At 48.7% G+C, this 12,228-nt stretch overlaps 1 protein-coding gene across 1 annotated transcript; it reads right to left on the reverse strand.

Annotated features, from left to right (window-relative positions):
• Positions 1-3,236: 3,236 nt before the first annotated feature.
• LOC103526192 (natriuretic peptides A-like) lies at positions 3,237-3,904 on the reverse strand. The gene is made up of 3 exons (XM_008491222.2): positions 3,806-3,904; positions 3,401-3,659; positions 3,237-3,272 (listed from the first exon to the last, which is right to left on the reverse strand). The coding sequence occupies exons 1-3, from the start codon at positions 3,902-3,904 to the stop codon at positions 3,247-3,249; spliced, it is 384 nt and encodes a 127-aa protein (XP_008489444.1). The 3' UTR covers positions 3,237-3,246.
• Between the last annotated feature and the right edge of the window lie 8,324 nt (positions 3,905-12,228).

Here is a 12,228-nt window from a genome sequence, read left to right on the forward strand (position 1 = left end):
AGTGGGCTGAAAACCCCAGGTTTGGGTCACTTCTCTTTTCCCACTTCTCTTTTTGGGGTGCTATTGCTGTTGAGATTTTTATATTTTTTACCTTGCCAGCACCAGAGGCAGCCTGGGCTGCACCTCAACACAAGGGGATAACTTCTAGACTGAGTCTGCAGGGACACCGAGTACCTCCAGCCCCCAGCAAGGACTGAGCTGACTTTGGCACCACTGACAAACTCTTTATTCCCAGCTCAGTGTTTAATTCTCTGGGATTTCTTTAAACGTCGATGGTAAGGCTTGACCCTACAGCAATGAAATGGGAAGATGGTCGGATCCAGAAATAAACGTGGACTGTCACACGAGGCAGCAAGTCGTGCTCAGCAAGACTTTTAGGCAGATGTTGGTAATTTTTGGTAATGTTCAGCAAAAGCATCAGGATCTGGCCTCAAGGAAGGGGGAATGAATTTGTTTAATGTCTGTTTGGGGAGAGGTTAAAACGAAATGTTTGGTTTCGTGTGTTAAAAGCAAAGAGTATTTAGTTGGTTCTTCAAGAGATGGAGTTTTAAATATTAGCTAGAAACTGTCTGTGCTTAAATGAGAAGTGACAGAAATAGGGATTTGTAGAAATTCAGCTTCCAGTGTCACTTTGTGCATATGCTGCAACTAAGAATTAATCTTTACAGAGCTGCAGGAGAGGTCTAAGCCATGAAGCACTTATCCTGCATTTTCCTCATGTTTCTTGTTGCTCTAAACTGAAACAAGAATGAGTACATGAGCAGGCTGAATGTCAGGCTAGTAATATTTTGTTGATTTTAATATGAATTTCAATCCTGGCAGCATCTCCTGACCACTGGTTCGAAGTAATAATAGGACAATAAAATATTTCTCATGTCTTAAATGTCTTAACATGGTGTTTGTGTACAAACATGTGCACACACTCTTCACATGATCTGCTACCAAAATTACACTAGAAAGGGCAAGCTCAAGGTTGTGAAGTCAAGCTCAAATGCTACTTTTTCCTAATATAGCCCGAAGACAGCCCAGCTCTACGTGTGTCCTGATGAACCCCTTGTTACAAGAGCACTCCTTGTTTTTCCCCTGGAGCTTGGGGTTTTTTTCTGTACACAGAGGCAGAACTCATTTTGTGGATTCTTGTGCATCCCAACTCTTCTTGTTTTGTGCTATTCAAATTGTGCTTAAGAAATAACCAAGATCCTGAGAGCTTTAAAAGAATTAACATTCCATCCTGCAGTGTCTGTGTAATTCCCTGATTAGTTCCAAGGATTTTCTTACTGCTGCTCTTGTTTGCTGCTGTGTGTTTGTTTGCAACATATACACAGTTAGAGAAAGTGTGGGAAGATAAATCAGAATTTTTCATTGGTACTGAGTGTCTAATTTAAGTTAATTAGGATCTGCTACTGATTTATTTTTTGTTTCCTTTCACTTGCCAACCCACTCTCTGTGCAAAAGCAATTCTGTTGCTTGATAGGAGTTTTGCCTTAGAGCTCAGGACATCTGTAAAGCAACCCTGGGGCAGAGACCCAGCAGAAAGAAACCAAGGAACGTGGTATCTGTCACAGGTGTCAAATATTTAGCTTTGTGTGACCTTCAGACACCATCTAATATTCCAGGATTGCATTAAATACCTTAGAGCCAGAGAGACTCTTCTTTTACTGGTTTGTTCCTTTTCCATCTTCTCTGTTTCACAGCAGATAAATCAGAAATAAGTGCTTGTCTTCCTTTAACACTTTCCTAAGACAGGGAGATATCTGTGCACTGTTTCATGTGGATGTGTGGAATTATGGAGATGGGATAAAACTGCTGGCTGTCCCACAGAGCCTCCGTGTTTTCCAAGCTGAATTCTGCCCTCTGTGCATCTGCCAAAGCCCAGGGAGTGTAAAATGTCAGAGCTCAGCTCCTGGCTGTTGATGCTGTAAAGCTCACGTGTCTGTTTGCAGGTGGGATCTTGGTATCATCACCCTGGCAAGATGAATATGAACTTCAGGCTTTCCAGCCCAGGGATGGGTAGTCAAGACCCAGGTGTTGCCTGTGCTCAGCTGGCCATTTGCCCAGTAAAAACCCTGTTGGGATTCTTCTCACAGGGCAGCAGGTTCTTCCCAAAACCACATTGTGACTGGCATTGGTGTGGGGAAGTGTGCTGGGGTGGGAGCTGGCTGTAAAGAGCCTTGTCATGCTGTTCTGGTGGATTTGGATGTCTTTCCCAATGACTTTAATTAAAACCCTTTGCTTCAGCCCCACCGAGCTTTTTCCTGCCTCACAATCCATCCAGGTGAAGAAGGAAATGCAGGGATGAGGCCATCAGAACCAGAAGGGAAATGCCATCTGTCACCTGCAGCTCCCAGCACTGCCCACACTGCAGTTCAGACAGTGGAGAGGTACCTCAGTTTCCCCTGGGGGGAAGAAAACTTATTTTCATCCCTAACACAGACAGTTTTTCCTGCTGAGGGGGAGATACCATCTCCGTGGTGTGTCTGCCCCTTCCTGTCTGTGCTCCCTGCAGGCACAACCCGAACCCGGGAGCTGCCTCTCTCCCATCCTCGGAGCAGGGCAATGCCCGGAGCCTTTCTGGCAGCCCAGGGCTGTTTGTCCCGAGGTTCTGGTTCTGGGAGGAGCCCATTGCTGGCCCGGGCCCGGCACTCGCCGTGCGGGGCCATTGGCGTCTGTCCCGGGTGCTGAAGGCTCCCGGCTCCCGGCTTGAACTCTTTTCAAAGGGGTGCAGCCCTTCTGTCCTGAGCTGGACAGCCCTTCTGGACAAACTTGGCCCACGAGGGACAAGTGGTGTCATTACTTGGAATTTAACCCCGAGCCCGGTGCCACCTCCCGGGAGGATTTACTGCCAACTGTCGGGAAAAGCATCCCAGCTCCAGGGCAGTGCCTGGCAGTGCCTCTCCAGAGCAGGGGTGGGGAATGGGGATTCACTGGGCTGATGATGCTCAGGAAAGATGCACCCACCCTCCCTCCTGCTGCTGAGACCCTCTGGCACACGTCTGGATCCAGAGGGATGCTCTGGCCAGGGTCTGGACTTGAGCCCTGAGGGCAGAGGGAGAGGAACGCTCCAGAGGGGATTTCTGTATCCGTGTGCTGTGACTGGAAAAAACCCAACAAACCACTCAGAAAAGGCTGTGCAGGATTTGTACAAAAGTTTATTGCTGTGTAAGCCGCCGGGGTAGGGAGGGAGCCTTGGTGGCTGCTGGGCACTGGGCTGGAGGCTCAGGATGTGCTTGGGATTCGGTCCCGGCTTCAGCTTCTCCGTCTCCTCCAGATACCTGGGAGGGAAGGGCAGAAAGCTGCCGGGGGAGCTGCTCCCAGACCCTCAGCCTGGGCAGCAGCCACTCCCGGTGTCTGCCCGGTGTCCCTGTCCCTGGGACCCCCCCAGGCTCTGCCTGCCACCTACGGCCTTGGTACTGGTTGCATCCCAGCCCTGTCTGTGCACCGATCCTCTCCATCCTCGTCCCGAAGCAGCTGGAGAAATGTCTCCGTCTGTAAGAGGAGAGGAGGCTCCTCCACTGGCTCTGCCCCTGCCCCCGCTGGGGAGGGCTGGGTGCCGGGGGGTCCCACTTGGAGCCCTCATCCTCAGCCCCCACCACGGGCTCCTCTTCCAGCTCCGGTTCCTCTTCTTCCTCCCAGAGCTGCCCCAGCGCCTCCAGGAGGTCCTGGAGAGGGAAGAGAAGGGGAGGAGCAGTGGGGGACAGGGAGCCCTGCTCCTGCCTGCCTTATCCCACGGGGACAGGGAGCCCTGCTCCTGCCTGCCTTATCCCACGGGGACAGGAGTGGGGGAGACCTCCGACAGCCCCGGTACCTGCAGGGTCCTCAGTTCCTCTCCGTGCTCCCCGCTGGCCGGATCTGCCCCTGCCCATGGCAGGACGAGCAGCAGCAGTGAGAGAGCCGGGAGCTGCATCCTATCCTATCCTATCCTATCCTATCCTATCCTATCCTATCCTATCCTATCCTATCCTACCCTCTCCCAAGCCCAGCTGGACACCGTGCTGCTGCTTTGCCCATGGATACCTCTCCTTATATCCCCACTCTCTGCCCGGAGGGAGCTCAGCTGCCTCCTGCCAGCTCCCCGCAGGAGCCGCCGAGCTCTGCCCCTCAGCTTCGATAAGGGAACTGGTTCCGACTGGCCCCACAGGTGACCCTCCAGGAGAGGGTGGTCCCCTGAGTGCAGCAAATCCTCCAAAGGGAGAGATCTGCCCTGAATCATCTCCTGCCCTCCTGCCACAACTCCTTTCCCCAGTGATTCCCCCCTCTCCCTCTCTCCATCACCATGAGGTAGGAGGGGATGCAGTGAGAGGACCTGGCAGTTTCTGCCTGTTTGTCCCCAGGCATCCAGGAGCTGTGAGCTGACCCAGGCAGGGGGTTGGTTTCCCCTCCAAGGAGATGAGGATGGATCATTTCTCCTCCCTGAGGGAGAGATGTGGGGAGCATCAGAAATTCTTCTGCCTGCAGCAGCTCCCCACAGTTCTTTCTTCTCTCTATGCATATTTTTTCTGCTAACAGACCACATCCTGAGATCTGGGGTTAGATTTTCCTTCTTTTCAAGTTCATGTGAAGATGGTTCCTTCTTTCCTGTGACATCAGTAGCAGACCCTTCCCTCTCCAGCTAAGAGGCACCAAACCTTTTAGTGACCTAACCCAGCCTGGAGCAGTGGTGTAGCTGATCACCTTGCTATAAACATTTCTTGCTCTTTGGTCATGCCCTGGCCACAGCAGTGAGTCTGTAATGCTGTACAGCTCATGGCACCACCCTCCTGTATCCCATCTATGCCACAGATGATGGTGTCCCCCACAGCTTGGGGTGGAGGGAGACATTCCCATGGAACAGTTTTTCTTTCCAGGAAGCCCTGGTACTTGCCCAAAGAATGAGACTCTGTAAGCTGTCTGATCTTGGCTCCTCAGATAAAAGTGTCTGAATTACCAATTTGGTGTCTGGAAGAGGCAGCCTCTTTGTATGAAACCTTCTCTGACTTTGCCTTAGAGCTTTGCAGCAGTTTCTTATTAACTTTCAGTCGAATTTCTGTCGTCTCTCCCATGTGTGGTGAATTTCAGCTCTAAATGAGTACAATTTCCACTGGTCCTGGGGTGCAAATCAAGATGATGATGTTAGATCCTTACAGAAGGAGTCAGAACCCCTGATATCCCCTGGGCAGAGCAGCATCAGGGTCCTTTCCATCACCACCTGGGTAATAATAAAACAATTACACTAAATCTCTGCCTTCCTCATTTGCTTACCCAGTGCACTGATACATTTCTCTGTTTTCACTTGATACTTGGTGGTGTCTGCTTGAGCTTTTATTTCAGAGTGTCCTCAAGCTCTGCAAAGCCAAAGGAAGCTTTTCCTCTGAGTTCAGAGGGTTTTGAACCCAACTGTTATGGCCTTACATTGCTAAGTGTGAGCAAGCAACAACATTATGGTTTGACAGCTCCTTCCCCCATTTTCTTGTCCTGTTCCCCACCTCTACCTACAGCTGAGAGAACTGACCTTAGATTGGGAGCAAAATAGCACTAGCAGCTGGTGTGGGGCAATGACCCAGCAGAGAATCACTTAAGAGCTGACAGGTGGGTTTGTTTAAAGCCTGACAGCAAGGAAGAAGCTGGCAGAGAAATGAGGTTCATGTTTTGAGGGCACAGGACATGAATGAAGGAATCTTGCATCAGGGGGAGTGTGGTGCTGATACAGAATAGGAGCAGACAGCTAAGGGGAGGGTTTGCATCATCCTCAGTTCTGTGGGGAGTAAAGAGAGAGAGGAGTGGAAAGGGATGAAGCCCTGAGACTGAAAAGATCTGTGTGCTGGCCAAGGGAAATGAACACAACTGGGAAGTCTTGGATGAGATTAAATCTTGATTGCTGCCTACCATCACTTATAAACAGGTACCCCCAAAAGCAGACACATTTGAGAAAGGTATCTGTATGTTTATTTCTGTGTAGGACTAATTTTATTACAGGTTTTTGCCCTTAGCAACTTCTGTAATCCTGGTCTGTAAATTCATGGCCTGCTGCTTAGTGGAGATGGGAATGAGAGAGGTAGAGATGAGCTCCCCCCTCCTGACTGCCATGCTAGCTTCAAAGGTGAGTTTGATTATTTAAATGCTAATAGAATTCAGCAAATTACCCAAAGTACAAACAGACCTGGCTTCAATCCTAGGAATCTAATTATGGAGCCTTTTATGTGAAAGAAATTGTTCTTGCTTCCTGAAAAGTGGCTTTTTAAAGTGTTCACACAAAATGCCAGGTGATGGGATGGCACATCACCAGCTCAGCCTCTGTGGAACTGGAGCTCTTCTCTGTTTCTTATTCATTTTCTGTAGGATTCTGTTCACAGGTGCTCACTGCTCAGCCTTCAACCTCCTCTGATGTTATTTTATCTACAAATAATTTTAACAACCCAGAGTTTATGAGAGTGTAGCTGAGTTTGGAAACAGGCTGAGGATGTTTAGGAGACAAACTCCAGGAGCTGTTGCCCTTCATTGGATTCCCAGGGCTGAAATGTCCATGCCAGCAAACATTTACACCTATGGGAATCTACCTACTCCTGGGGCTGCTGGGAGCAAACAGACCCAGGATTAGTAGGAAAGAGGCTGTAAAGTTCCCATTAGCACCAGAGTGGGTGTGGGATTAATATTCCCACCCTAAAGGTGGCAGCTGGACCAGCAGCCCTGGGGAAGTCTCTGTTTAAGAAATCTGGATGCTTCCTCTCAGGCTCCTCCAAGCAAACCTGGCTGCTGCTTCTCAGCACAAGTAAGTTGTGTTCTGGGGGAAAAGAAGAGACAAATCCCTTCCTGGTGATGTGGAGGTGTGTTGGGTAATGAGAGTAATGGATCAGAAAGCTCTTTGCTCGTGTCTGTGCCAGGCAGAGGTTGTTGTACATTAGAGAATTGCAGCAAAGGCTCGAGGCAAATTCACCAAATTATGCAAAACTGTTTATTATCTGTGACACCATGAGAGGTGTTTGTTTATACATTTAGTAGGCAAACAGTACAGGCATTTTTGGGTCATGGAATCTCAGGTAGATGGTACCAAGAGGCAGTACAGCAATGCCCAAGTGATCCAGGGGGAGGTGAGGTCAGGTCCAGTCTGCTCAGTACAGCAGGGAGCAGAGGGGTTGGTGCAGCCCATGTGAGTGGGGGCTGAATCTCACTGAAAGGCAACACCTTCCCCCAGGTCAGTCCTGTCAGAAAAACAGAGGAACAAGTGAAAGAGAAGTGGGCAGGATTTCCTTCATGTCAATTAACTGATTTCTTACAGTTCTAGGCTCACAGCTCCACTGTTACTCTTGAGTTTCTCTGAGTTGACACGAGCATCTCTGGGGAGCTGTCACTGTCACCACTCTTCTCTGGGCTCCCAAGTGGCATTTTGCCTTTATTTTGCCCTCACTGATCTCTCTGGTAGGGGTCAGGAGGGGATTTTTGCTCTATAGCCATTTATGACATGAAGGGAGAAGGAGGAGGAGGGAAGCAGGCTGGAATTTCATTGTAGGTGGTTCTGGAGCATTGGGTTTTAATGGCAAAATATTTTATTTTTTTTTCATGTTACTACTCAGTTTGTCAGGTACATTGATCACATTCTGCTGATCCCAGTGAGACCCAGCAGGGAAGCAGCAGTGAAGGAGGGGATGGAATATTTGGGAATTGTGCTCAGTGCCAAGGGGCTGGCTCTGGATGCTCTGTGCTTCCCTCCTGCTTCCTGGGAGAGGAACTGGGACAAATTCTGAGCTCTGCCACAGCAGGGATGGTAACAAAGAAAACACATGGGAGTTCTGTGTCTGGCCTGAAGCAGCCAACACCACAAGTTATCCTTCAGTGCTGGGCATGAGGGAGAGAAGTGGAGCACCCCCTGCTTCATGGGGGATGTTCTTGGCCCTCCTTTTAATTTCCCAAAGAGAAATTTAATTTAATTTCCCAAAAGAGCCTTTTCTTTATGCATGAGGGGCACTTTTAGGTTCAGTGATCTTGCTGTGTAACTTGATGCTAAAGATCTCTGACTTTGCTCTGATATTTATAACAATTTTGCTGTAAATTCCTCTGACATCCAGAGGCAAGCTGCTTTTCCCAAGGTCCTTGGGAGACACACTGCCTGTGGCTCAGCAAATGGTATCCTCATCTCTCCAAGGAAAAAAACAATGGAGAGGGAACTGATGAAGTTGCAGCTGCAAATAATAGCTGGGGAATGGTGTAAAGCAAGTGTGAAAACTGCTGGAGGGCTGGTAGGAACAGCACAGAGCTTCTCCAGGCTGCAGAACTGGAGAAGGCTCTCAGACTGCTCAGAGTGAGCTGGGGGGAAGGAGGGAGGGAGAGACAAATGCAAGAAGTTAGTGGGGAATGGAGGTGAGGCAAGCACTGCAGGATCAGCTGCAAGGAAATGCAGGGGTTTGGAGGCACTAGGAAAGTGGATCCTGAAACACAGAGAAAACAACCAGAGGTGTTTGGAGCAATGGCACCAGACTTCTTGTTGGTGCCTGGTGAGAGGCAGAGGTTCAGGGAAGTTCCACAGATCCCCACCTCTAACTGTGGTTTTTTTGCTGAAGCTGAACAGCATCCTGCTGCCTGATGACTTTGGGATTGTGGGACTATCTATCCAAGCAAGTTGTAGGAATTTCACCACAACTGGAAGGAAACATGGATGAGCTGTGCAGTCTCAAACCACGTTGGTCTCTTTATTCCTGTGCCAGCCAGTCCTTCCTCCCTGCTTCTCTTTAAGGTGCTCCTCAGAAATTTTGAGGCTGATCTTGGATGAAGCTGTTCAGACTCTAAGGTTTTTTTTTTTGTTTTTTGTGTGTGTTGTATTAGATATCTTGAGTATTTGACCTGAGGTCTAATCAGATTGCCTTCCTACAGAGAGATTGGACTTGCAGTGGGAGTTTGGTCAGGTCTGTGAAATTGGGGGGCTAGAGAAGCATTAGCTGAGGATGCTTCATTACTCTGCAGCTCATTAGCTGAGGAGGCTTCACTACTCTGCAGCTCATTAGCAGCTGAGGATGCTTCATTACTCTGCAGCTCGTTAGCTCTGACAGGAGGAAGAAAGAGAACCCTTCCTGGGCAGCATGTCCCCAGGTGTTTGGAGCTGAGAGGTTTTTCCCAGCAAAACTCAGAAGGTTCCTGTGAGATCCCGCCTGGCCTCCTCACCTCTGCTTGGCTGCCTGTGGCATTGATCAGGTGTGTGGTGACCTCTTCTGGTGAAGACAGAATAAGCCTGAGAGTTGGTTAGAATGAGTTCTGGTTAAAAAAAAAAAAAAAAAAAAAAAAAAAAAAAGAGAGAGAGAGAGAAAAAGAAAATGGGAAAAAAAGGAGGGGGGGGAAGAAAGAGGAAAAAAGAAAAAGAAAGGGAAAAAAAAGGGGGGGGGGGGGAAAGAAAGGGGAAAAAAAAGAAAAAGCAAACCAGATGAGGCATTGTGAGAGGGTTTGCTAAAGGGACCAGTTCAGTCTTTGGTTCAAGAACATGGGAGAGGCAGCACCAAAAGGGGCTGAGTGGCTCTTTTGCAGGCTTGAGCCATGAGCAGGATGTGTGAGTGGTTTTGTCCCTGGAAGGCTATAGGGGTGTGCTATAGGGGTAAGTGTGCAGACCATACAGAAGTCTGTGTCAGATGGCAGGGCTGGGTGGGTGCCTGTGTTCAGATCCTTTATTATCTGGACCCATCCAATGCAGAACATGAAGTTTCTGTAAGAAGAGCTGGCCATGGGGAGGACAGTTCTTAAGTATTTTGGCTGTGCTAACATTTGCCAGGTTGGGGTTTTTTGGGTTTTTTTTTTTTTTTTTTGGAACCCAGTGCATCCTGGAATAGCTCAGAGCAGTGTCAGCAGTGCCCATTGAGCCAGGAGGTTTGCTGGCCAAGAAGCCAAATAAAGGGGCAAGCAGGCACAGCATCCCATTGTGCTATTTATTGCTGCATGCCTCTGTCAGCACAGAGCATGCAGGAGGAGAAACCATTTCTAGAAATGGCTGAACAGCTCCAGGAATGAAATGGCACTTGTCCTGGGAGTTGCTCTGGTTGTTTACTTCCCCTTTCCCTCCCCTGACAGACTGGTGATGAACCTAAGAATAACTTGACTAACTAAAAATGGAGCCATTACATAAAGCCTGTCCTCTACCAAAGACCAGGTTTTCTTCAGCCTCTAAAGAGTGGCACTGTGCATAACCCCAGTTTTCTATTCCTAGAGCAGGATCCCATTTATTCATTAGTTTGAAAACATCTCAGACCTGTGGACTTTCCTTGACTGAAGAGTTGTTTAAGCAGGTCCCTGCTTTCCTGCTTTTTGAGAATGGAGAGGTAAATTATCCTTTTTTTTTTTTTTCTTTTTTCTTTTTGGTCAGAGAATTAACATGTGTATTATTTTTTTCCTTCTGCTTCCACTTTCCATCCTCTCCATCAGTGTTTCTCCCCAGTTCAGGCATTGCATCTGCCCACACTGAGCCATGTTAGAGGGCAAATCCCCCGTGCCACAGGGTGGCAAAGAGTTGGTTGTGCCAGGGACACCATCCTGGGAGTCTGGAAGGGATGGAGATGGAGCAGGAAGAGAGCTCCTGCCTGCCTGGGCTGGGAGAGCTGTGGGGAGAGGAATGCAGCCTCAGCCAGAGCTGAGCTCATTGCTCTTTCTTAGTAACCCTGTGTGGCTGGGCTGCCTCTTCTCACCTCCTCTTCTTGATTTGACAACTCCTCTTTGTTTTCCCAGAAAATACTCACGATGTTTGCCAAGCTTCTGGAAATAGCTCCATCCCTTTGTGGGGGGAGGATGGGGATGGCTCTGGTCCAGAGGGAGAGGATATTTTAGCTGTTGCTTGTCAGCAGAGGGAGATGGGCAAGCAGCATCTCAAAAACCCACACTTCTGAGGCCCCGATAAGGTGCTCAGGCTACAGTGCTGGAGCCTGTGTTCGTGCTTGAGATAAACTCCAGTGTCAGCACCACATTCACACCTCCCCTGTCACATCAGGCACCCGTGGTCCTGCCTTTCCCACTAAGTCACTGGCTGCAGAGCTTCAGCACAAGGGGTGTCAGGCCCTGTGCCTTTGTCTGAAGAGTCCCCAGGACCTGCACACGTTGTTCTGTGTGTCCTTGTGGTGACATTGAGGGGTCTGGAGGAAACCTTGTGGGCTGGAGGGGGTTTGTGGCTGAGGAGTGTCACCCTCAGCTTCCTCTGGGCTCAGGCTCTTCTCTTTGGGATGCCCTGTTCCATCTGGACAAAAGAAAAATGGGTGGACTAGCTAGATGTAAAAAAAATCATATATTTATATATAGATATATATATCAAAAGTTGAGAGGCAGAGAATGCTTTTAGTGTCCCTTCCCCACTGGAAATTCTTCACATAACTTCTGCATGGCTTGAGCAAGAGGATTTGTTTTAGGGTGTCAGCTCCCTGAGGATAACAGCACATTTTCTGCCTGGTGTTGAAGTGTGAAGAGCACTGTGAGCCATGACATCATATCTCAGGGCAGAGCAGATCAGGAAATGACCAGGAGGGCCTAAAATATTGGCCATGGGAAGAATGAATGGAGGAGAGAAGGGACATGAGACAGCAACATTCTTGAGCCCAGATAGGTCAGATGCACCTGACAAGTGTGATGTGACCAGGAGATGTGTGACACTTTAGCACATGGTGATATTTTAGTGCAGAGAGGTGGCTTGTGAGAGGTAGGGGTGAGCTAGGGTGCAAACTGTTAATAAATAAAATGAACATTTATGTTAATAAATCAGAGCTGCCCTCAGACAATCAGGAGTAAAGGGGGGATATGGGCCTGAACAGCAGCATTGGTCTGACTCTGACTTTTCTTTAACTCTTAGGAGGCTTAAAATGAATTCTGGGTCCCAATCTCTAGCCACAACCAGAAGAAGAATTCCCTTCAGGAAAATCAAGGCTATCCATGAGGACAGACACCTTTATACTGCTGGCTGTGGCTGTTTTGGGGAAGGAAGGTGGTAAGAGAACAAAAGCAGCAAACTATGTTTTCTAGAGGGTTTTTGTGAAAAGAAATCACTGGCTCATGAACTGAACAGCTTCAGCTGTGTTTGAACTGCTGTAAAGCAGAAGGGGATGAATCAGCTTAAAAAAAGAAAAGGGGAGGTTTGTAAGGTAAATTAATTATCTCTAAGGTCTTGCTCAGTGGGTTACAAAGCTGAGGGCTTGTTTTGGGCCCTTGCCCATGGTAAGGGGGTTGGAATGAGATGTTCTTAAAGGCCCCTTCCAAGGCAGAAAACTCTGTGATTCTGTGGTCCAAGGGTCCAACAGG

This window comes from Calypte anna, chromosome 21 (genome assembly GCF_003957555.1).
Source record: "Calypte anna isolate BGI_N300 chromosome 21, bCalAnn1_v1.p, whole genome shotgun sequence".
Lineage (NCBI taxonomy): Eukaryota > Metazoa > Chordata > Aves > Apodiformes > Trochilidae > Calypte > Calypte anna.